The sequence below is a fragment of the Echeneis naucrates genome, chromosome 5, assembly GCF_900963305.1.
Source record: "Echeneis naucrates chromosome 5, fEcheNa1.1, whole genome shotgun sequence".
NCBI classification, from domain to species: Eukaryota; Metazoa; Chordata; class Actinopteri; order Carangiformes; family Echeneidae; genus Echeneis; species Echeneis naucrates.
In genome coordinates, this window is record NC_042515.1 from 3,176,717 (window position 1) to 3,202,339 (window position 25,623).

The following is a 25,623-nucleotide window of genomic DNA, read 5'->3' on the forward strand; positions in this document are numbered from 1 at the left end:
CTGTGAATATTAATCTGGTGAAATGTCAAAAATCGCAGCAGCCATTGTCTTTGACAGCGGCTGTAAAGAGGAGGGGCAGCCTGCGGCCTCACCTGGCTCCTGGTCCTTCGCTTTGGTTATCAGTGCAGCTGTTTTTGTGTGGCGACACATCCAAACCTCAGATGGTTGACGCTGCTCTTATCTGTCCGAGAATTGTTAGGATGCAGCCGGCGGGCCACCTTCTTATCTGAGCAAACAGGAGGAAGCTGCTGTCATGGTTTTGTCCACAAGTCGATCGATCACTCCTCCGAATGCGTCTCCCACCACCTCTGAAAATCTGCGTTTAACCTGTTTGGTGAAGGAAAAGCTTAAATTAATAACTGCTCCGAGCTTAAAAAAAAAAAAAAATCTGTTTTCCCTTGTTTGTGCTGAGCGAAGCTAACTGGCTGTAGTTTTATATCCAGTGAACAAATGTTGCAGTGATGTTGATCTGTCAGGAACAACATCCAGATTGTCCCCAAATGTAAAACTGCTTCTTTAAGAGAAGAAAAACGTGAAGCTGATGATTCTTCGTTAAAACTTATCAACACTGACACAAATCTGTTTTCATGCTCGTCAATGAAAATGGAAAATCTTTAGCTTTGGGGCGGTTGAAAGGAAATTATTGGTGTTTCAGTTTAAAGGACAGTTATTTCCATCTTTAAAAGGAGGAAAAAAAAGAAAAGCATCTAATAGAAACCAGTCCATCACCGATGGGAGGAAAAAAACGTCACAGCAGCATCGCAGCTGCTTCAACAATAGTTCACCCGGATCACAAGAGTTGATTCTGAAGCTCCCGTTCAGATGAGACGTCTGATTTCATGAATAAAACTTTGTGGATCAGAACAACACGCCCACATCGGCTTTGTGTCCTCGTTTCCATCGCTGTCCCACAACAGATGTTCCCGTCTTTATGAAGGTGAACTGTTGTCGTGTTGATGTCTTTTGTGAGGATGTAATTACACACACACACACACACACAGTCTCTTGTCTGGTTGATGATGCAGCAGACATGACGCAGAGTTCAGGACATTCACAAAATGTTTGGTTAATGATCAGGCTGACAGAAAGATGAGAGAGAGAGAAAGAAAGAGACAAACAGATGACGACAAAACGCACAACAGACATTCTAGTTTTATTCTCAGAGAGACACACACACACACACACACACAAACACAGAAGAGAAAACCCTCTAAATTTAACCAACACTCAACTCCAACTTTGCACACACACGCCGATGTTGAGCTGTGTGTGTTTGTGGTTGTGGTGGCTTTCAGAGGATTATTCAGTGGTGAACCTCCTGCAGCCTGGCTCAGCAACAAACATCTCAAACTGCTCCGTCTCTCTCTCGCTTTCTGTTTTTAGTTTTTCCTCTTTTCTTTGCATCGTCTCTCTTCGATTTCCAACCCGTCTGTTCACTTGTTCGAACATCTTTAGGAGGGGAGAAAGTGTTTAAACAATCAATATCAACTTTAAATTTTATGTTCAACACAACACTGCCACTCATATTTACAGCCACATGACAAATGTTTTTTTTTTTTTTAAATCTCTGTGTTGGGTCTCCACCCCCTCCTCAGGCTCTGATGTTTGAAACTTTTTTTTTGAGCGGCTGGTTTCATCGCAGCTCAGTGAGTCTCTGTGTTAAGATGCTCCACACAGTGTGCAGGAACAGATGGATAAATTCCTCTAAACGTCTGAAAGTCAGGGCAGAATATCAAAACACAATCTGCCAACAGTCGCTGTTGGCAGCAAAGGGCGATCTTTCTTTTCTTTGAATGAATAAAGTTTTGTTTTAGTCCTGAGGATTAGCCTTCCTGTCGCCTTGTTTCAGGAAGTGAAAGTTTTGTGATAAATGTTCTGAAGGTGAACGGAGAACTCTTTCCGCCATCAGCCTGCAGCCGTGCAGCCTGTTGGACTCTTCTGCTCCTCTTTTTTATTTTATTTTATTTATTTTTTTTCTGTTTGAAGTTTTCCTCCTCCATCACTTGCCCCCTCTCTTCGTCCTCCCCTTCCTCACCACATGGCCGGTCTGGTTCTGATGACATCATAGCCTGGGAACCAGCAGGATGAGGTCATGCCAGGCTAAACGCTGCAGTGTGTTTGTCAGTGTGTGTCCTGTTTATGCATGCAGACGTAATGCCAGATGTGTGTGTGTGTGTGTGTGTGTGTGTAATGACAGGGCAGCACTGGGCTGGTTACTCAGCTCTGTTCATGTTTCGACCGTCTTCCTGCTAAAAACTGCTCCAGTATCCACCGTCTCTCCCTGCTCATCTCTTCTACATCGTCAGTTGTTTACAGTGTTTCACAGCCAATCACGTTGTTTCCCCACAGAAGAGACGCCAAAGACCGTTTTCAAACCCGTTTAAGTATTCCCACCTGCATTTTTTTTCCCCCGTTTGCTCCCAGTCTTCCTCCTCGTCGCCTCTTTGAATACGACTATAAAACCACCAACTGCTGAAGTGCAGAATACCATGAAACCACCAAAGTGTGCCGAATGCGTTCACGCTCGTGATACAAACGATACAAATGCTTGCTTGATGAAACATTGTGGTGATAAGAAAAACAAAAAAAACAGGATGAGGTCAAAATCCATGCTGTTAATAATTGGAAGCAGATTAGAACCATTTTCTTTTCAGTCACTTTTTTAAAATGTGGTCTCAAATCTTCCACAGAATCAGCATCCTTCAGCGTAGAGACTTCGCTTTTAAACTTTAAATTAGAACTTCCTACAATGTCTTATATATTTAAAAGTGCTTTATTTTTATTCCCCCGATTCTTACTGCAGTGATTATTAATAATTTGATTTAGGATTATTAACGTAACGTCGTACTTCACAAGGATCATTTTTCAGTTTGGATCCAGAGAAAGCTGTTCATGATTTTTATTTTGTCTCGTTTGGGCTTCCGTACTAAACGGCTGCAGGAGGATTACGATGATCTGAGTCTTCCAGGTTCTCCTGGTGAGGAAAGAGGTTTGCCTCCGAACCAACGTGGTTCCGTTCTCTCTTTGGCTCTTTGTGAATGACTTTTTTTTTTTTTTTTCCCTTCCCCCCCCGTCGTCTTTGATGTTTCTCTCTCTTCGTCTCTCTAACCGTCTAAACAGTCACCAGATTAAAGAGAGAGGCGGAGTGACACAGGCTCTGTGCCTCGCTCGCCCCCTCATTAAAGGCCTCTGCCTGTAATCTGGGGTTTTCGGTGGGATTGCCTCCACTGAGCTGCTGCTGGCTGACTCATGTGACTCCCATTAAGTGGCGTCGTCGTTACAGCGATGCATCATGGGGTGATGTCAGCTCGGGAGCGCTGACTCTTTTGGAAACCGCTTAGATGTTTGACCTTGAAAGTTCAGAGACTTTTTTTTTTTTTTTTTTTTTTTTAAATGAAACTTCGCTGGAGCCAAAAACTGTTAAAACATCTAAACTGTAAAAGGTCACAGAGGAATTTGATTGAATACGAGTCTGATCAGCTGATCACTTTAATTAAATTGGTAATGAAGTTAAACTTTGACAGTAAATGAACTCGTCTTTCAGGTTCATTCTTTTTTGTCTGTAAAAGAAAACTTTACTAAACTTCATTTTGATCATTTGAAGTTTGTGTTGACTTGAGTTGATATTTAGGGGGAAACATTTAATATTAATGTACTTATTGATTTTTAATTATGCGCTGCATAATTTGCTGAAAGATGACCCAAATCTCAAAAAGTCTAATATCCAAATTGGATGAGCTGTAATTTTGCATTTGAAGCTAAAATGTGTCACAACATCCTGAACCTACAAACTTAATCCTCCGGACATAAAGATGTTGAAACTACTTTTATTTTAGCAGAAATGAAATGGGAACGACTGTTACACAACATTTTAATCACAACCCCTCAGCTATGACTGATGATGATGATAGTTTGTCTCGCAGCACGCAATAATGTCACACACCTGGTGTCTTTTTTTTTTTTTTTTTTTTTTTTTTCCCCCCCTCATGTGTTGAGTGAAAAATGTTTTAAAAACAGACCTGACAACTTGAGCCTACCTGTGTGTGTGTGTGTGTTATTTGTGTTAAAAAGCTAATGTTGAAAGTTTAGAGTGGTCCCCGATGGCTGTGTATGTTTTTTTTTTTTTTTTTTTTTTTTTTTTTTGTGTTAGTTTGTGTTTTGGTGTGGCTTTTGTTTCCTTGCCACCATCCGTTGGGTCCTTGGCTGGAGGGTGTGTGTGTTGAATCAGGGGGTTCGGGGGGCGGGGTGATGATCTCACTGTTGAGGAATTTGTGTGTGCCATGGGTCAAAGACACACACACACACACACACACACACACACAGTAGCTCTACTTCCTGTTTACTGCTGCAGGTACCTCTCGCCTTCTGTTTTGAAGGACGTTTCCACCAAAACTCACTTTTCTGTCTAATTAAGCTGGTTCCAAACACAACATCCATCCTCTTTCGCTCCAGATATAATCAGCTATTTGCTGAAACGGATGGAAGACTGGATGTATCATAAATTCAAATATTCCTTCCTTTATGTTCTTGATATAAGAAATAGCAGGTTAATCATAATGAGCAGAAAAGCAGCCAGTTCAGGTGTGATGTGACAGAAGTCGTCACACCTGGAGACAAAGTGAGTGAGTTCTGAGCAAAGTCAGATCAGTGTGTGGAAACCAGAAGGGCTGCGTTTGTTTTTGGATGAAATTAAAAGCCTTAAAGTTGAAGCCACATCTGCAGTCGTTTTGCTGCGTTTTCACCTCCTGCCTGTAAAGTTAGAGGGGGAAAAAAAAAAAAACAACTCATTGTTTGGAAGTGTCTCTGAAAATTGCACAACGTCTCCCTTTAATCATAATTTTGAGTTTATGGATTCCGTCTTCTTCAATACAACACGGAGCTCACTTTTTAAAGTGAGGAAAATAAAACGGGATGTATGATTCACAGATCCCCCTTCTCGTGTCGCGGCTCGCACACTGACGGCTTACGTCATGCTGGGTTGCCACAAAAACAGACCTTTGGATGCGATGATGTAGTCACACACACCCGTCTCTCCCTGATTCACAATCATCGCCCTGGATTAGTAATGTAATGATTTACAGGGGTCACCTCCTTTCCTTAATTTAGCAGGCCAACACAGGATGAGCCCTCGTTCTGCACTTTAATCAGGTGATTCTGAGGAGAGGACACTTTTCCAGCTTTATTTTTTTATTTTTTTAAACTCCATCTGTTGTCTTGTTTCTTCGTCACTGACTCGGTCAGAAGGTCGGCCCACAGCAGGTGTTTCTGTTGTCTGCTGGAGACTCATTACGCAACTTCCTGTACTGGAGAAGGTGTGTCGTACTGATAAGAGAGGCATTTTGTTCCAACCTGTTTCACCTTTACACACACACACACACACACACACACACTGACTTTATCTCGCTCCCTCACTCCCTGTGCTTCCTTCTACTCATTCTCTTGCTCTTTGTTTCTCCTAAATACCACTTGAACCTCTCCCTGCCCCCATTTCTCCTTTAGCGCCCTTATTGTCTGGATGTTGTTGTGTCTCCATGGCGACGGGTCAACAAATCAACAGGTATCGGCAGGAATAGCGGCTGCCTGAGAGGCTCCAACGCCATTTATCTGACGCAGGTCCGGGCTGAATTTAACAGGGATCTTTTGTGAATGGACCTGTGGACAGATAAATCTGAGTGTGAGAGAAGGTGGTTTAATGTGGGGGGGGGGGTCCAGGCCAACAGCTGTAGGACTGTAGATGAAGACTAAAGCCAAGTGATGAGTTGATGCAGTTTATTTATTTATTTATTTATTTTTTATTTAGTGATGAGTTGATGCAGTTTTATTTATTTTTTATTTAGTGATGAGTTGATGGAGTTTATTTTTTATTTAGTGATGAGTTGATGGAGTTTATTTATTTATTTAGTGATGAGTTGATGCAGTTTATTTTTTTTAATTAGTGATGAGTTGATGCCGTTTATTTATTTTTTTTTTATTTAGTGATGAGTTGATGCAGTTTATTTTTTTTTTTTTATTTAGTGATGAGTTGATGCAGTTTATTTATTTTTTTTATTTAGTGATGAGTTGATGCAGTTTATTTATTTATTTTTTTATTTATTGACGCCTGTCGTACTCATCCAGGTGTAAAAACTCACTGACCCTTCGTTACGTCGAACCTGTGAAACACCAACTCTGAACAATGTTCTCACTGAACATACAACCTGAGGAGGGGACCGCCGAACGTGGCTCTCTGCTGACTTCCTGTCTGATTCTTACTTTAACAAGTCACTCACTCGTCTGCACAAAATAATTTTTCTGCAGCGAGCAGCTTGTATAAGACAGAGCACAGGAAAGTATTGAAAATCAGGACATCTAGTGGTGCATGTCTCCTGACTCCTGATCCAGGTCTCTGAAATCCACCGGAGCAGTTTCACATGTGAGGAGGTTTATTTGCGTTGGGTGGAATCAAGTGAAATTAGGACACGGCTGTTTAAGCCTGAAGACATGAAGGAATGATTGATTGGTGTTACCTGTGCAGGTGTGCGAAGTGTTTCTGCTCTCTGGAACAAACTCAACTTACAAACTTGCATCAAGATTTGTCTGTTTGGTTTTCAGTCCCCAGTCACAGGTCACATGGAGGGGGGGTCAGGTTTTAGGTTACAAAAAACATGGAAGCTTACATTTACATGAAATCCAGTGTGTAATGTTGTTTTCTCTTCTATCAACATTTTGACTCAATGTCTCTCTCTCGCTCTCTCTCTCTCGCTCACTCTGTCCTTCTCCCCCTCCCCCCCCCCCTTTTTTTTTTTTTTTTTTTTTGTGAACAATAAGTTACCATGGCAATAGCCTCGTTACTCACAAAACTGTGTCGGCAAGGACGCACACACGCACACTGGAGCCGTTAAAAAGCAGAAACTACAACTTGAAGGGATAGCCCTTCAAAATAAAAGCTTTAAAAGCTTGTATGTTTATAACTTTGGTCAAAGTCGAATCAGCTAGATGAAGTTCAGTTTGGCGAAGCCAGCTCCGATCTTCTGTGTTGTCATGTGACTGACTCCATGATGTGGGGCCCCCACCGTGTGTTTCTTGAAGTCGGTTCTTATCGTTTCTGCTGCTGCAGAATGAAGTCTGTTCTGTTCGCACCAGACAATCTGAGGGGGGGGGGGAGAACCACCCACATGGGGAGATGCACTAAAATATATTTACATTGTTCAACTGTAGTCCTCCCCCTCAGATTCAGGAAAGTCTAAAACATTATTTATTTTTGTTGTTGTTGTTAACAAAAGTATCTAATGAATCCCAAAATCAGGAACCCACCAGAAAAACCGCCCCTGTTGAGCTGGACAGAACCTGCAGACCTGATTACAGTGAGTCAGAAACACTGTCTGCGGTTTACAATGAACTGAGGGAACAACCCTCGTTTGCTTGAACCATCAGGCTAAAAATAGCAGCTTAGAGTTACATAAATACCGTTTTAGAGATAAAAGGAGAATTTGTATTCCTGTTATGTGCTGACTAAACATTCCTGTCTGTTGGATCTTCACCGGGTCTGTATAAACTGTGTGTGTGGAGGGTGAAGGCCATTGTGTAGTGTTGTTCACTGACAGGATGTTTGCTGGAGAAGCGGCTGGTAGTGACACACACACACACACACACACACTCTGTCCTGCAGGTGTGGCAGGACGGCAGCTAAAAGAGGAAATAAATTTGGCTGGGAGGAGAGAGGAAAAGGGAACTGAATGAGCAAGCAATAAAGAAGAATCAAACAGAGCGAAAGAGTTTGAGAAAAATGAGGATTGTAGAACGGTGCATGTCGCAACCCCCCCCCCCCCACACACACACACTCTCTCTCTCTCTCTCTCTCTCTCTCTCTCTCTCTCTCTCTCTCTCTCTCTCTCTCTCTCTCTCTCTCTCTCTCTCTCTCTCTCTCTCTCTCTCTCTAGTCATCCTAGTGTTGTCACCCGTGGGTGAGGCGGCTCCACCTAGACCTGAGCTGCTGAAACATGTTTGAACCACAGCTGCTCTGCTGACGGTGCAGCAGATCTGCAGCTTCACCAGGTGGATTACAGGATTTCCCGTAGACACACAGTGTGGACGCGACTCACATCTAATGATTTGAGCACAACGCACTGTGTCAACAGTCAGCTCACAGCAACCGGGCAACTTTTAAGGCTTTGTGAGATTTGTTTAATTATAATGAAATGGAAAAGTTGAACACTCAAGTTACTAAGTTACTTTTTATAAATCACCTTCGCCTTGTTAAAGTTCAGGAAAACGCACACAGACATGACATCACGCAGCAACAACCAGCTATTTAATAAGAAACGTGATAATGAGACGAGATGCACGTCTGCTTCAGCCTGCTCATCGATCAGAGGTGAAACGATCGGGCAACAGCTCCACCCAAAGAACATTTTAGCGTTGTCTCCTAATCAGAGCTCGTCTTCCTGCAAAGAAGAGACTGAGCTTCTCAGTTGGAAGTCGTCTTTCAGAAAAACTAAAACCCGACGAGGCCCAGTTACGATTTCTAGTGTTTTTTTTTTTTTTTAAATGTTTATCTTTGTGCCTTTTTTTTATTTAGAGTAAGACAGTAAAGGCTCTGGGTCGGAGAGAGTAGAGTCTGAAACCATGTGATGGATCATGAAGTAAATAACCACCAATTTGTAGCAGCAGTATTTAGTATTAACAGAACACAGTAATGTCTGTTTCTGTTCAGTGACGACTAACAGCCATATTTATTAAATCATTGTTTCATTTAAAATGAAGTCAAAGGCTGGTTTGAAGTTGTACTGAACACTGAGCCCTCTGGTGTGGATTATTTCCTGATTTCATCGTGGCTGACTTATCTGTGTCCTTGACCGTTTTGACCCCACGTCCGTCTCTGACGTCATTTTGGGAGAGAGAAATGGAGGCAGATTAAAAATGACTGGAATGTTTTGTCTGCCTCACTCTGAACTCTGTACTGCAGCCGAAGATTAGTCCGTCCGTGTGTGTGTGTGTGTGTGTGTGTGTGTGTGTGTGTGTGTGTGTGTGTACCTGCTGGTACAATGAGGTTTAACCCAGCAGCTCTCTCCTCTGATTTGTCGAACACAGTGAATAACTCTAACGGTTCATTTTTAATATCCACAGTAAACTTGGAGCATATTTATCGCTGGCTCGTGTGGGATGTCAACAATAAAAGCTTCGTTGAAGTAGATTTAATGTCTTATATTTTGTAAAACGGTAGCAGAATCTGAAACTGATTTCCTCAATCTGTCCTTCAGACTCTAAAGCCATTGTGGATGGGAACCTAAAGCTGATCCTGGGTCTGGTCTGGACTCTGATCCTGCACTACTCCATCTCCATGCCGGTGTGGGAGGGCGAAGACGAAGAGGTTTGTCCCTCCGCAGGGATGTTTGGCCAAAAAAATATATCAGAAAACAAAGAATAGATTATGTGCGTTTGTTATCACATGCTGTGTTGTGTTGTTGTCTTTGTGTTCAGGCAGAGTCTAAGACACCTAAACAGCGTCTGCTGGGCTGGATCCAGTACAAAGTCCCGGATCTGCCCATCACCAACTTCAGCCAGGACTGGAGGAACGGAAAGGCACTGGGAGCGCTGGTGGACAGCTGTGCACCGGGTACGCTGTGTGTGTCTGTGTGTGTCTGTGTTTTAAGGCTGCAGGACTGTCTGTCTCGCATTAACTAACAGTGTTGACATGATGAAATGTTTTCTGTTGTGCTCCACTCCGAGAACGACGGAGGATGCGGTGCCGATGACGGTTGTGATTTGTGTGCGTGTCCTCCAGCCGAGCTCCTGCTGTTGTGTTGCTGTTAACGGTGTTTCCTCTGCGGCTTGCAGGTCTGTGTCCAGACTGGGAGACCTGGGATCCGGTGAAACCGGTGGAGAACGCCACTGAGGCCATGCAGCTGGCTGATGACTGGCTGGGCATCCCGCAGGTTCGATTCCCTCTGATGGACACGGATAGCTTTATGATCCCAGCTCCTTCACAATAAAAGCCCTCAGGCCACCAAATATCTGAACGTAAACAGTTTGGACTTTCAGTGTGTAGCAGGATTTGTTCTCCAGAGGTCAAAGGTCACTGGCAGCATCTCACACAGGCTCTGTCTGGTTTCCTGAGCGTCCACAACAGAGGAAACTCTGAGCTGGAGTTTGTTTTTAGCACGCTTCTGATTGGAGCTGAGAGGACGCTGACAGCTGAAGTGGAAATTTTCTATAATGTTTATCTGTCAGGAAGTAATTAGTCAAATAATTAATGTACATCACTTCAGAAATGGAGAACAGATAGTCGCTGCTTCCTCATCACAGCTGGAGTTTCACCTTTGTTTCTGGTTTTTGTTCATTATGTAGAAAGATGAGCATTAATTATAAAGAACCATTTATTCAGATTTCTCTCTCTCACAGTGGCTGTATTACATTATGCTCCTGCTTCCTATCAGTCAGCTGACACCCTCTGGAAGTCTCCGCCAGAAAAAACATTACAAACTCCTCTGACACCTATGACGTCAATTTAGGACTTTTTTTTTTTTTTTTTTTTGGAAGGTGGTAACTATTATCCAAATTGAAATTTTACTCTGCTGAGTTTTTATCCCATGGAGCCGAATGCTTTGGAGTAAAACTTGAACATGACGTGAGTAGAAAGAAAGAGCGCTGACTGTGAAAGACGTCGGTGCGACTCAGAGTTCAGTGTCCTGGACTGAACCGAAGCGTTTGTCAGATTTCCTTCACGGCCTCATTTCCTCCTTGACTCATTCTTCATCTTCCTCTGTTACACACCTCTGCTGCGGACTGAAAGTTCAGCCGGGTCGCTGCGGAGTGTTTTTAGGGTCACTGATGAGGGTTTGATTTCTGGTTCAGCCTGAACAGAACGGGTATGCTGGAGGACGTGGACCTTTTCTCTGTTCTCTGGCTGGGCTGAGTTTGGGGCCTTACTTTAAATGATGGGATGTTTTCATGTTGCAGAATACAATGATATTTTAGACAAAAGTGTTCCTGCCAGCTTTGTGTCAGCAGTTTGCTGAAGGTCATTTCCTGTTTCAAGATAACAATGCCCCCCCCCTCATCCAGGACCACAGGGATCAGCTTCAGACCTCATTAATGCTCCGGGGGCTGAATGGGAACAAATCTCTGCAGCCAGGTTCCAAAATGTGTTGGGACAAAAACCTAGAAGAGTTGAGGCTAGAAATGAGAAGTTCAGGTGTCCAAATTCTTTTGGCCGTCTGTTGCATGCCTGTTACTGTGCGTCTTCTTTACAGTAGATATTCATTTGCTACCGTGGCTGGTGTAGTGTAAATGTGTTTTGGCTGCACACTGAGCTGTGTGAGGTTTGATACTGAAACTTTTCTAAAAATCTCGAGGTGTGGAGTCAGAAAACCTTCCAGGCGACATTCGATGCTATAAAGACTAACTTTTTTTTTAAGTGAGTCTGATTAGATGAGTGTTTATTGGAAGCCAAAGTTGAAACTGTCGTAAAGCAGTTTGGGGTTGAAATGAAGAACAGTCACTGATTAGACAGCAAAGATTTGTATGTTGAATAAGTTTATCTATCCAGTGTTTGTTTGTTGATTGGCAGCAGACACTCTATAGATTCAATGAAGGATCATCTGAACGCTGGTAAAAATATCTATCAGGGGAAAAGTCCAAATGGAGAATCATTCTCTATCAGGACCAGTTAGAGTTGAATACCTGACACAAGCTTTATCACACCGATGTAACAATCCATTTTATTATCATGAACCTGATTTATCTGAAGTGTGCGTTTGTGTTCAGGTGATCGCCCCAGAGGAGATCATTGACCCCAGCGTGGACGAGCAGTCTGTGATGACTTACCTGTCTCAGTTCCCCAAAGCCAAACTGAAGCCTGGAGCTCCACTCAAACCCAAACTGAACCCCAAGAAGGCTCGTGCATATGGACCAGGTACACACACACACACACACACACACACACACACACACACACACACACACACACAGCGTGTGCAGCATGAATACATTTATATAAAGAGAACCACACAAACTTCATCAGATGAGTTGGAACCACGTTAGAACCAACAATAATACTGATCCTTAATTAACGGACTAATTCTTGAAGGGCCATCTGTTCTTCTGTCTTTCTGTTGGCAAATGGAAACACAGCTTGTCTGACAATGTGAGGAAGTCGGCAGCTGTTATTCTGAACAATGGTCATGGTCATAGCACGCACACAGAAAGATTGCGATCATTACTCGTCCTCCATGTTGGACTGTAACCCCGACGAGGAGGAAGGAAATGCCTTCCAGATCTCACTCACTGTTCCCGTTCTTGTTCTGCAGGTATTGAACCGACGGGGAACAGAGTGCTGCGCCCCGCCGTGTTCACGGTGGACACGTTCAGTGCAGGTCAGGGTCAAGTCACCATCTACCTGGATCATCCGGACGGCACCAGAGAGGAGGTACCCACCAAATCCTCCTCCTGCTCTGGTTTTTTTTTTTTTTTTTTTAATGTTGAATCGTGTTCCTCAACTGCGATCTGAAGGCTTATGAAAAAAACCTCTAACGTTTGTCTGTCGTTCAGCTGAAGCCGGAGCCCAACGAGGGCAAGAAGACGTACAGCGTCAGCTACGTTCCTCAGGTCATGGGAACTCACAAGGTGAACTCCCGCTTTGCTTTTAAAATGCAACATGAATCAGAACAGGAAGTGTTTTCTTAGAGGTCAGAGAATATGAACAGTTTTTTTTTTTTTTTTGTTTCTAAGGTGACGGTGATGTTTGCCGGGCAGCAGATTCCGAAGAGTCCGTTTGAGGTGAACGTGGACAAAGCGCTGGGCGACGCCACCAAAGTCACAGTCAAAGGCCCGGGAATTGAGCCCGTGGGCAACATAGCAAACAAACCCACCTACTTCGACATCTACACTGCAGGTCAGAGACGCCTCAGTCGGCGCCGTCTGACTCAGAGCTTGATTCTTCAGTAAATACTTAACGGTTCGAGTTATAACTTCTGTAAGACCTGAAGGTTCAGCTTTCACTGAGTTCATCAAGGTCATCAGGGGTCAGCGGGAGAGCTGGCGATGAGGTCGGTGCTTCAATATCCCGGCTCCTTCAGCAAGTGAACCCAAAAATCAGTTTTGTGTGTAAAGGTTGAAGTAGTGTAAGATCTGATTGGGTGGATGTTATACTGTACAAAAAAAAATCTGTTTCTGAGAAAGACAGAAAATAAGAAGCTCAGATTGTACATCAGCCAAAAATCGCTGTATTAGGAGTTTTTTTCTTTTGTTTTTGTTCCATAAGAACTTCTGTTTGTCTCTTCAGTAAAGTTTCGTCTTCGTCTTGTCTCTTCTGCAGGAGCCGGCACCGGAGACGTGACGGCCATGATCCGAGACCCTCAGGGCCGCCAGAACAGCGTGGAGGTGATGATGGAGGATAAGGGCGACAGCACGTACCGCTGCTCCTACCGGCCCACGCAGGCCGGGCCGCACTCCGTCACCGTCACCTTCGGAGGCGTGGGGATCCCCAAGAGTCCCTTCGGCGTAGACGTGGGGCCTGGTGAGTCTCTTCAGCTTTGCCTGATTCTCCAAATGGACTCGTGTTTGGTTGTGAACGCCATGTGTCCTCTCTCTTTGTGTGAGCAGCCTGCATGCCGGGGGCCTGCAGGGCGACCGGTCGGGGTCTCCAGCCGTCAGGTCTGAGGGTGAAACAGGTCGGTGACTTCAAGGTGGACACCCGGAGCGCTGGCAGCGGAGACCTGAAGGTGCTCGTCAAAGGACCCAGTGAGTACGGTTCACTATGAGGCTCCGGTTGAACTGACTGGACTCTGGTCCTCTTTCTAATACCGAGCTCTGTCGTAGCTGCTGCGACGCCTTTGAGACATTGTCGTGACATTTTTTTTTTAGTTTTGATCATGATACCTTAAGAAGCCCCCTGACAGGTTCTTAGTTCAGCTTCTCACATCCGTTATGACCTGCTCGTGTGGATTTGTGTCAAACGTTGCAGCATTTTCCCAAATGTATTTATTTCATTCTTTTTAAACCGCTCTTCTTATTGTGTGCGTGTGTTCAGAAGGCATCGAGGAGCCGGTGAAACAGACCTCCAGTCAGGACGGTGTGTTCTCCTATGAGTATTATCCAAATGGTCCTGGCAAATACACCGTCTCCATCACCTGGGGGGGTCAACACATCCCGAAGAGGTGAGCTGTAAACTGTGTGTGTGTTAAGGCATGACCTCAGCACATGACTTCATCTGATCTGAATGGCTGGATCCACGGGGGAATGAGGACGCTCATTCATTCTGTGTCACTTCTACGTAGAGCGGATTGTTGTGGTTCCTTATAGCAGATATTAGCAACAGTGTTGTTTCGGGGAGTTTCCCAGATTTCAGAGACGCCGTCTAAGTGCTTTTTGGCCCGGAGACAAACTCATCCAGTGACGCAATTTATTTTGTTTTTAAATATGTGTACGTGTACACACGCGTAAAGGAAATACCTGTGTATGCATCGTTAAAGAAAACAGACGTCTCTCTGAGGGCTCAGTCCTAATCCAGACCAGGCTCCATCAGGGGTCACACGAGGTCTGACAGTTCCCACAGTGAAGGCGCAGGCTGTAAATCTTCGGGGTTTTGAGAGGCTCAGTCCTGGTCCTGGCTGTCAGCTAACGCACAGGAAACACTCTCCTCCTGGTGTTTGTGCTCTGAACGCTGAGTTTTTGTGAAAGGAAATATAAATGATACTGGATGAAAGGAATTTAGGATACGTACAGGAAAATACAGCCAGCGGGGCCCAAAAGGATGACGTCTGGACCGCCTGTGGGTTTACTGGAACACCATCACCGATGTGAGGACATCTTTGTTTCCCGGTTTTAATGGTGGCTGACATTAAACGGTCAAATGGACGCTCCTTAAGCTCCCGCTTCCTTGAATCAGGAGACGTGAGCTCACCTGAAGGACTGAAATGAGAGATGGATGTGTCACACCTGCAGAGCTGAGGAGGAGGCCTGTCCTGGTGTTGGAAGTCAGGAGATTCTAAACAATTTTAGTGGCTCGTTCAAACACACACGTTGCACCCATGTGTTGGAAAGTAGTTAGCCTCGTAGCTGACTGCATGCTGTGTGAGCGGAGAGCTGATAATGAGCTGTTAACACGTCGTACTAATTCCTCCTGAGCGACGTAACGGCAAATCTACAACAGGTCCTGTCGGTTCACTGTGAACTTAAAGACTATGAACATTTAGGTTAGGCTGTTTAAAAGGTGACGCGCTTCATCATTCAGACCTCACAAGAAGCTTAAATATCCAAATAAAACATGAGTAGACACGATGGACAATTGAGACATAACAAATGGTCCTTCATGTCAGTTTTAATGATAAGGCACTGAAGTGGTGGAGACATGAAATCAGCGCAGAGTAACAACACATAAAAAAAACTGTAGCAGCAGATAAAAACCTCTTTACAGCAAATCTGACACAGTGAAGGCTGATTCAGACTCTGACCTTTTAAACTGAATCCTTATCGAGCTCTTTTGTTCAAGTGACATTTTTCAAAACTTAAAATGTGAAAATTGCCTTGAAAAAGTTACGAAAAATAAATCATAATGTTTGAATTTTGGGAATATTACTAATGATTGCAATTAGTTTTATTAATGCAAAATTCTTGTGTGTAGTTTCTTTTTTCGCCTTCACCGTGCAGACGGCGAAGAGGCCGACAGGAAACTCGGGTTACTGCGGCTGACCTGTTGATGTTGAAGGTTATACGTCACCTTCTGTGACCTGCCGAAACTCGGGTGTGAGTTTTAGACTTTTTGGAGTGAGGACAAAATGAAGGTCGAGGATTAAAAGACTCGGTTTGAGTTTAAAGTTTGATTCTGTTGGAATTCAGTATTCAGCTGTGAGGACTGAGATCCAGATAAAGGCTCAGGGAACGTACATGTGCGTGTCAGTAAATCAGAACAGGCCGTTCTGTGTCAAATAAAGCCAGTTTCCATCCGAGCATATTGAAGTATCAATCACACACTTCGACTTTCTCTGCACACACACAGCAGCCTTGGTGCCTCACAGAACTGTAATCCAATCTTCTGCTTGTGTGTGTTTTGACAACCTCATGGTTGAGCTCAAGCTGTGTAGTGTTGCTCTCACACACACACACAGTTTTTCATATAGTTGTTTTAACGTTACCACAAAGACTACAGAGATATAATTTCCCTCATTTTGACACGTCCTCTTTCTCCTTTTTCAGTCCGTTCGAAGTGGCTGTGGGCCCGGAGGCGGGGCCTCAGCAGATCAGGGCCTGGGGTCCAGGCCTGGAGGGAGGCATTGTGGGTAAACCTGCAGCCTTTGTGGTGGAGTCCATTGGCACTGATGTTGGGGTGCTGGGTGAGTCCGCCATCCGACTCCGCTCAGCTGACGTTTCACTTGTAATCATGTTAGAGAGTAACTTTGTCATTTGAAAGGCTTGAATCTGGTTCTTTAGTGAGGATGAACAGAAAATGAATTTATACGTGATTCCTGTTTCTGCTGTTTTGTGTTTGACTCCAAATCGTTTGAGTCTTCTTCTTTCTCCTACTTGGCTACCTTCAACAACAACCAGATCTTGAGCCGTATTTGTATTATTAGAAGTTTGTACTTTTCTTCGGCCTCCTTATCGACGCGTTCTTGGATTGTGTCTCCAGCCGTGGACTATCAAACAAAACGCCGTCCAAACACGAAGCGTTTGTAGAACACGGTGAAGGTTGTTATGTCCCAGAAACGAAGGTGATGATTAGGAAAGGACTTTAGGTCCGATCTAATGTGACCCGTCGCCTCCTCAGGATTCGCCATCGAGGGACCTTCTCAGGCTAAGATCGAGTGCGAAGACCAGAACGACGGGTCATGTGACGTCCGTTACTGGCCGACGGAGCCTGGCGAATATGCCGTCCACGTGACCTGCGACGAGGAGGACATCGAGCACAGCCCCTTCATGGCCCTCATCGTCCCTGACAACAAATCCAGCGAGCCCGACCAGGCGAGTGACTCGACCACACGGCGGACGTCGGCTGCATTCATGTGAGGTTCAAGTTTAGAGTTGAAGGTAACAACTCCTGGTTTCACGGTTGTAGGTCCAGGCGTACGGGCCGGGGCTCGAGAAGACCGGCTGCCTGGTCAACCAGTCCGCCGAGTTCACTGTCAACGCTAAGAATGCTGGGAAAGGACCTCTGAAGATCATGGCTCAGGTAGGAAGTTTAATTCATCTGCTCCTCTAGATGATTATTACGTTTCTTGTGACTCTGCAAGAACCTTTTTAGGGATTCAGGCATTTGAAATGTGTAAATATAATCAGTGGACGTAGAAGAAATCAGGGTTTCCTCGACGGTCTTCAGTTTTTGACTGGATTTGTTCTCATTCGTCTGTCAGGACGTTGAGGGACTTCCTGTGGAGGTGAAGGTGAGGAGTAAAGGTGAAGGCCTGTACTCCTGCTCCTACACGCCCAGCTCCCCTCTCAAACACACCGTGGCCGTCGCCTGGGGAGGAGTCAGCGTCCCCAACAGCCCCTTCAGGGTAAGCTGCCAATCACTGCACCCCGTCACCACAGGAAGTGAAACCCCGCCCAAATCTGGGGATGTGCTCGAAGCAGAAAGTGTTAAAGTTGTTCAGATCGAAACGTCGGTCAACAGCGAGCGCGTCAAAGCTGTCCGAGCTGAACCGACGGTGCAGTCAAAGAACGCTACTGAGAGCCGCAGCACTAAGAAAGCTTTGATTATCATCACGACATGCACTGAGGAGAGAAAGACTAAATTCATGTTTTAAAAAGGAAAACAAAACAAGTTGAGCTGCTTTAAAAAAAAAAAAAAAAAAAAAAAGCCATGAACAGTAAAATATGAGATATAAAAACATTTTAAATAATTTAATGAACACATAATAACAGAATGCCTGAAGTGTCTGAATTAATATTGTTAGATTATTATTTTTTTTTTTTTTAATTAACTGAAGTACTGTGCAATCTACTAAAAACACCATTTAGTTGTGTAATTATTGTTCCATCGACAATGTGTCTCCACAGACTCAGCATCTGTAACACACACACACACACACACACACACACACACACACACACTCTCTCTGGATTGATATCCATGTTATCTAACTCTGACTCATCAGTAAGGCTAATTATCTTCTATCAGGTAAAGCTGTGCTCCTTAATCAGATGTGCGACCGTCAGAGTGGAGTGTCATGTGATTTGTGTTGTCATTAACTTTGTCATTGTCGACTAAAAACTGCCTGTCAGATTGTGACTGTTTAACTAATCATTCACACTGTCTTATTTTAATTAGCTTTTTGTTTTAGTTTACTCATTAACAACACTAACTGTAACCCGTCTGTGTGTGCGTGCACTGTAACAAGCTTTGGTTTGTTTTGGTTTGTTTTTTTCACAAATCGAATCTTTTTTAATTTTGTTTATTAACATAATTAATTTTAGACTGAAGCTGATTTAATCATGTACACTAAGCTGCCTTCTCTGATCTGTAACAACTGTCCACGCATCGTCATTCATTCATTCATTCATTCATTCATTCATTTTGGAGGCCTCGCAGGAACTTCACTAAACTGAACCGCTGTGATCCGAAACACAAACCAGTCAGGAGCTTCTTTCGTTTAGAACGCCAATAATATTTATTTGCTCTCAGAGATAATTTTTTAGGGGGTCCTGATGAAAGTTCAATAGATGAAATCAGTTAATCATGATGTGATGTGTAAATGTTCATTTGTAGCTCAAACGCTGAAATAACATCTGTGATCGACTAAACTGCCACATCTGGTTTTTACAAAGCTCTTGTTCAAAGACATTAAGTTTAATTTCAGCTTAAATGGTTGATCTGATTTGAGCAAATTGGAAAATGTTAAATGTTTGTATGAAAATAATGATGCAATGGCTGAGACATTGTTTACCATATTTTTCCCTTTTTGTCAGTCTTTCCTCCTCAACAGCGACCAATTTCCCTACAGATAAATGTCACGCAAGGAAAAAAACAAACACAAAAATAATGGCATTTTAAGAAAAAAGATTTTGGATCACGTTCACTTGACTGGTCTGCGGCACAAAGAAATGAGCTTGGGCCGCTCGGTACACTAACACAGCTTTCTCAGTTTGCATGTTTCCTTCAGATTCAGTGTGTTGAGCTCTCTCACCGCAGCGTTTGACATTTCCTTTAAGAGCCAGTTCAACAAAAGCCACATCTGTAGTTGGTGTCCAAATAACACAACCGTAAGTGCATGTTGGTGGGCAGTCAGAAGTCAGAGGGACGGAGTCTGTGTTTCGGACTCACTTTGAAACGATCTTCAGATGCTGACTGAATGAAAAAGAAATAATTGGACATTTTTTTAAGATGAATTTTTAAATTTTTGAGCGGTTCAGTTGAGTGAAGCTCTGCTGTCATTTTAGCTGCTCTCAGGTCGAGCTCTGTTTTGTTTGCAAAGTCATCTTTGCTCCTGGTAAGTGAAAACATTTTCACTTCATGTGGTATTCTATTCTGAAACGAGAGAAACAAACCAAACGGAGTGAAAATGGTTTTCCTTCACAGATGTACGATGTGCCAGCCGTTCTGGACTGCGCTTGTAACCACCTTCAGCTTTGTGTCTTTAATCACAGTCTGGGACTGATTTGCTCTGCAGTCGTTGGCTGTAGTGTTATGATTTTGTTTGTCAGCCGTCTTCCCTTCCTTGTTGTTTTAAGGCGTTTATAGTTCCACCCGCAGGGTAAATATATGTCATGAGAAACTGCCAGTGGGCCTCAGATATGTTTGCTGACATGTTTGTGTGCTGTTCAAGAACGCATGCTGATGCCAACAGGCTTTAGGAGTTGACAAAGACATTCCTTTCTTATAAGACGGCAGCTGTACAAAATCCAAAGGTTGCAGGATAAAAGCCATTGATTGAAATTTGCTCGTGTGATTGAAGGAGAATGAGACTTTGTGTGTCCCGACCTGAAGAGTCTACAGGGCAGTGCTTCCTCGTCCTCTCAGGGCTGAGGACGAGCTTTGTGCTGGTCCACAAACATTTCATCTGGTCCCGTGAAGTTTCTACTTGTCTGAAAAGTATTATTCCAGGTTTATGGCTGATGTCACTGTGATGAATCAGCAGGCTTGTTGCGAGCTGCAGCAGGCTGCCTGGCTCCGACTGCACCTTTTTAATGTTAGCGCTGGAGATGGAAAGAGTAAACGGTCACACCCAGCAGCTCCCAGCTCAGCACGGCTGGGAACCAACAGCTACAGGACAGACACCTTCAGCAAGCCAAAGTAGACGAGGGGTTTCAGTTTGGATGGAAAACAGCACCAACCTGCAGCTGTTTGATGGCATGAAACCCAAACTAAAAACAAAATCTTCTAAAGTAAACTCAATCCACAAAGAGCTTCTGCAACAGCATTTTTTTTTTTTTTTAAATAATCCGAGTGTTTGACTGCTTGTGACGGAAAAAGAAGCTTGTTGAAGGATGGTGATCTGTGTGATATAAGTTTACAGAGTGACTTTAGAGCCAAAGTATTTTTTTTTAATCATGAATCTTTTTGTAACTAACATGTTTGATTGAAACTTTAATCATCAGTTGTACTAAAATCCGTCCAATCACATTCCCTTAAAAATCCAAAACTGGAGGTTAGATTGGTTTCAATAAATGCTGAGATGTAATTTAAATGTTTTACTGTGTTGTTTGGTTCATTGTCTTTAGTTTGGAGGAACTTGTAACCTAATTATTTCATTTTCATTGTCAAAGCAGAGATATGGGACTGATGTCCGTCAGGATCTCACACACTGAAACGACACTCTGACCTTTAAATATGACCTCAACATTTACATAAAATACTGTGAAGGGGGAAAAAAGAAAATGGTGGTTGCTGTGTGACTGACAGTACATTTTAAGGAATTATAATTTCATTTGGATGACAATTAAACCTCTTTAAAAAAATGAAAGCATCCCTTCAAAATGAATATCAGCCACCTCCTTACATTTCTGGCTTATTCTTCCTTGTGTTTTGACTTACTGACTTATTTTAGGGCTAAAACTTAAATTAAATGGCCGTAAAATAAATTTTGTCAGCATCTTCTTGGAATCGTTGATTTGTCTTTCAAATTTCTTTAACATTTAGCAACAATGCTTGATAGTCGTCAAGTAAATATTCCCTGGTTCAACTTTAATGACCTCATAAAGACGACATCTATCATTCCTGTTATGTCCAAATCCAGCCAGAATCCAAATGAATCAAAATAAAGGACAACTTTCTACAGCAAATCTCAACTATAAGTATTATGAGACTGAGAACTAGTATCTCCGTGATGGAGCCTTGCGGTACTCCTTGTTTTGTGTTCAGTGTTTGTAATAACACAAAACACCTAACAGTTGACTAACCTTTTTAAGTGACTGATGTTTTTCTTTTTTTTTGTTTGTTTGTTTCTGTGGTTGCAGGTGACTGTGGGTAAAGGCAGCCACCCCAACATGGTGAAGGTGTTCGGTCCCGGAGTGGAGAGAACGGGACTGAAGGCCAACGAGCCCACACACTTTACTGTGGACTGTTCAGGAGCTGGAGACGGTAACACACACACACACACACACACACACACACACACACACACACACACACACAGGGTAACAATTAAGGCAGGAAATCCCAACAGATTGTTTTATTTGGTGTGACAGCAGTTTCCATCTGTGTAAGAACAACACAGAGGAACAATCACACACCAAACAACTCACAGCTACGAACATTTATACACACACACGCACTCACCCATATATTGTCTGGGAGTGATTACAGACACACACATATTCCTTTCCCTGGTATGTCCTGGCAATGAGCTCAAGACAGAAACATCCTGACAGGAAATTCATCACTCTGACCTTCCTGAGCAGAGAAGCGAACACGCAGGTTTCAGCTACCTGCACAAAATACAAAAGCACATTCGCTGCTCACTTTATCAGGAATACCACACCAACTTTGGCTCAGGCCTCACTTTGCCAGGTCTCTGTTGGAATCGGGGGACTGAAACCAGTTTTACATGAATGATCAGGCTAGAAGTAAAAATGGTGATTGTGGCCATCAGGAGATGCAAGTAGTTAGAAATAATGTTCAGGTAGACGAATGCTACAATGCTAACACGTGAAAATAAAGTGGTGAACATGGGAAGCAACACAACAGCCTTTTCTGCGCAGAGCTGCTGTTGGGTTGAGCTTTACAGACTCATGCAAACGTCTGATACATTATTCTCTAATCTGACTTGGGCTTAGACCTGCAGAAGGCCTCCTTCTAACGCAGGAGGAAAACGCCCTCACTGTTGTTGTTTTGCTTCATGCAAGTCCTTTAATGTCTCTTCGTGGACTTTTGAGGTCTTTTGGGGTCCTAGTTGTTTGAACTGTCAGGAGCCAGTCTCACTTGATTTTCAGCTTTGCTTTGCGATTGCGATATGACCCGTTTCTTGGTCTCATTCCTCTCATACTGTGAGTCCCTCTCTGCTCTGATTGACGGCTCAGACATGCAGGTCGTTGTTCACACTGGAGATGTCGTCAGCGCAGCATCCAGCAGGCGAAGTGTTGCTGGAATGAATACGTCAAATGAACGGACAGCCGGAAACCAAATCAGTCCAGCACCCCCTTGTGTCTCTACACTGAAAGTTTGTCTCGTTCTTTTGTTTTGGGGGGGAGTCCAGTAACGTGTGTGTGTGTGTGTGTGATTCAGGTGATGTCAGCGTGGGCATCAAGTGCGACGCCAACATGGTCGGAGACAAAGAGGCGGATGTGGATTTCGACATTATCCCCAACGCCAACGATACATTCACCGTCAAGTACATCCCTCCTGCTGCTGGAAGGCTCACCGTTAAAGTCCTGTTCACTGACAAAGTACGCTGTCTCTCTCGCACACGCACACACACACAGCTCAACGCCACACATTCAGTCATTGCGGTAAATTTCAATGTGTATGTTTCCATGCAGGAAGTTCCACACAGCCCCTTCACAGTCAAAGTTGATCCTTCCCATGATGCATCAAAGGTTAAAGCAGAAGGTCCTGGACTGGCGCGCACTGGTGAGAGAGAGAGAGAGACACACACACACACACACACACACAGTCCTGATGACCCGCTGACTGTTGCACTTTTCTTCTACCCGTGCAGGTGTGGAGAGCGGGAAGCCGACTCATTTCACAGTGTTGACTAAAGGAGCCGGTAAAGCGCCGCTGGACGTCTCCTTCTCCTCTTCTGTCAAAGACTTTGACATCATCGACAACTACGACTACTCTCAGACAGTCAAATACACACCTGTACAACAGGTACGTCCAACCCGCAGCTGTGCAAAACTTTACTTCCTGTCCTCTGAGGTAACTCTTCACTCTGCGTTCAGGGGGAGATGACGATCTTGGTGAAGTTTGGAGGAGATCCCATCGCCAAGAGTCCTTTCACAGTCGGCGTCGCGGCCCCTTTGGACCTGAGCAAGGTCACCGTGGACAACCTGGAAGGACGTAAGAAACCTCACTTTTTCTTCTCCTTTCAGCAAGATTTTTTTTTTTTTTTTTCCCATCAGCAAACACAGAGGATAAAACGTTTTAATTTTGATTACAAAAGAAGTGTTTAGTGTTGATGGACCCTCCCCGGGAGGATCTCCTCTGATGATGGATGGATGGATGAATGAATGAATGAATGATCATTTCAGGAGTGGAGGTTGATCAGGAGCAGAAGTTTGTGGTTGACACCAAAGGTGCAGGGGGTCAAGGTCACCTGGAGGTGGAGGTGGTGAGTTTTTTTTTTATTTTTATTTTTTTTTTATTATTATTATTACTCTTGATCTCATGCTTTAGTAAACAGGGTGACAACATCAGAGACTGTGGGGTAAATAAAGGATGATTAGAGCAACAAAGCTCCTTCTTTCCTGATACGATGATAATCTTTTTTTGTCCCTCGGATGGTGAGATTTGCATCTTACAGCAGCAATGAAAACAAAAAACGAAAACACAGATTTTAAATGGCTAATAAATTTAAAAACAAAATTAACCACCAAATTTTTGCATAAATGTTTGACATTGACCTTTTTGTTTTGTAGCTGAGTCCCAGTCAGCGGACGGTGCTCTGTAAAGTGGAGCCTCAGCCCAGTAAAGCTGAGGTCAGTTTGGTCCGTTACACCCCCACAGAGGAGGGGGTGTACGGCGTCAACGTGTCCTACGACGGACACCCCATCCCCGGGAGCCCCTTCCCTGTGGAGGCCCAGCTGCCTCCGGACCCGAGCAAGGTAACATCGTTCACCATATTCTTTTACTTTTGTTTAGATTTACTCTGTTTGGCCTTTTTCTTTTTCTTTTTTTTAAGTTTCAGTAGAACTAGAAAATCAAAAGGAACAATTTCTTTATTTTGATATTTTTATTTATTTCCACGCATTGATGTTCATCAGAATGAATGTTTACAGGATAATGTGATCAGAAAAAGAGAAAGCATGTCAGTAAAGGTTGAACACCATGCAGTGGTTTTGATTTCCACATAATTATGTCATAGTTTTAGTTTGATTTGTTTGTTGTAAATCCAGAATGTCTTGTAGCTCTTTCTCTTAAATTAGAAGGAAAAACCACATGAGGTTTGGAATGTCAGTGAATGACGCCTGGAGACAAAATAAATGGGGGAAAAACATCAACAAAAAATACAAACAATGCAATAAAAGTGGCTGCACCCCTTCGTCATTCCCTCCTGCCCCTCCTCCAGGTGAAGGCCTTCGGTCCAGGTCTGAAAGGAGGTTTGGTGGGAAATCCAGCGGAGTTCACCATCGACACCAAAGGTGCCGGCACCGGAGGTCTGGGCCTGACGGTGGAGGGGCCGACTGAGGCCAAAATCGAGTGCTCGGACAACGGCGACGGTACCTGCTCCGTCTCTTACCTGCCCACCGAGCCCGGAGACTACCTGGTTAACATCCTGTTTGAGGAGGTCCACATCCCGGGCTCGCCCTTCAGAGCAGACATCCAGATGCCCTTTGACCCCACCAAGGTGGTGGCATCCGGGTCAGGGCTGAAGAGAGCCAAGGTGAGAGCTGGGAGACGTAAACACTCTGACTCATTCCACCTCTCAGCTCCGTCGAACATTTTTCCGAGCTCAATGAGGAAATTCTGTATTTGGTGTGTCCGTGCAGGTTGGAGAGACCAGCGTGGTGAATGTGGACTGTTCCCGGGCCGGACCGGGTCAGCTCACCCTGGAGGCCGTACCGGACTCCTCCCCCAGCAGCCCGAGCGGCTCCACTCCCGGTTCAGGTAACAAAGCTCTTCGTTCACCACCACTGACCTGTCACCTGGGGGCTCATATTTTAGTTTCAGTTCATTTCTATGAAAGTCCAAACTTGCGGCAGACACGGCCATCGTCTGCTTTGAAAGGAGCAATTCAATGTTTAGGAAATGAGCTGTGGCACAAAGAAGGTTGATACCAGCTGCATGTTTCACCACTGAATATGTGACTGAGTCTGGAAACAGAGGAAACTACAAGGTTCTCCAAAGGTAACGAGATCTGCATCTCAGAACCTCGACAGCTTGAATGAAGTCACTTTGTCTTATTAGATTAATTTGTACCAAGAGTCGGACTATTTCCTGGCCAGACGCTGAAACTCGCTGGTGTCTCCACTGGTTGAGTAGAAGGAAATAAGATCTAATGTGTTTTAAGTGACATGATGATTTACTGTAGCTGGATTTTATTATGGATC

The 25,623-nt window shown here is 44.0% G+C and overlaps 1 protein-coding gene across 2 annotated transcripts in view; it reads left to right on the forward strand.

Moving 5' to 3' along the window:
• Positions 1-25,623, forward strand: part of flnba (filamin B a) — a 49,617-nt gene that overhangs the window by 8,240 nt on the left and 15,754 nt on the right. The window contains exons 2-24 of one of the 2 annotated variants that reach the window (XM_029502989.1): positions 9,240-9,349; positions 9,460-9,595; positions 9,817-9,914; positions 11,746-11,893; positions 12,288-12,406; positions 12,529-12,603; positions 12,709-12,871; positions 13,295-13,495; positions 13,582-13,719; positions 14,009-14,135; positions 16,174-16,310; positions 16,745-16,938; positions 17,033-17,146; positions 17,328-17,471; positions 21,370-21,493; positions 22,637-22,797; positions 22,891-22,981; positions 23,070-23,224; positions 23,296-23,413; positions 23,605-23,684; positions 23,992-24,177; positions 24,642-24,956; positions 25,063-25,180. In XM_029502989.1, the coding sequence (XP_029358849.1) occupies positions 9,240-9,349; positions 9,460-9,595; positions 9,817-9,914; positions 11,746-11,893; positions 12,288-12,406; positions 12,529-12,603; positions 12,709-12,871; positions 13,295-13,495; positions 13,582-13,719; positions 14,009-14,135; positions 16,174-16,310; positions 16,745-16,938; positions 17,033-17,146; positions 17,328-17,471; positions 21,370-21,493; positions 22,637-22,797; positions 22,891-22,981; positions 23,070-23,224; positions 23,296-23,413; positions 23,605-23,684; positions 23,992-24,177; positions 24,642-24,956; positions 25,063-25,180 (3,252 nt within the window). The remainder of the gene's footprint in view (positions 1-9,239; positions 9,350-9,459; positions 9,596-9,816; positions 9,915-11,745; positions 11,894-12,287; positions 12,407-12,528; positions 12,604-12,708; positions 12,872-13,294; positions 13,496-13,581; positions 13,720-14,008; positions 14,136-16,173; positions 16,311-16,744; positions 16,939-17,032; positions 17,147-17,327; positions 17,472-21,369; positions 21,494-22,636; positions 22,798-22,890; positions 22,982-23,069; positions 23,225-23,295; positions 23,414-23,604; positions 23,685-23,991; positions 24,178-24,641; positions 24,957-25,062; positions 25,181-25,623) is intronic. The other variant, XM_029502990.1, reaches the window with a different exon arrangement.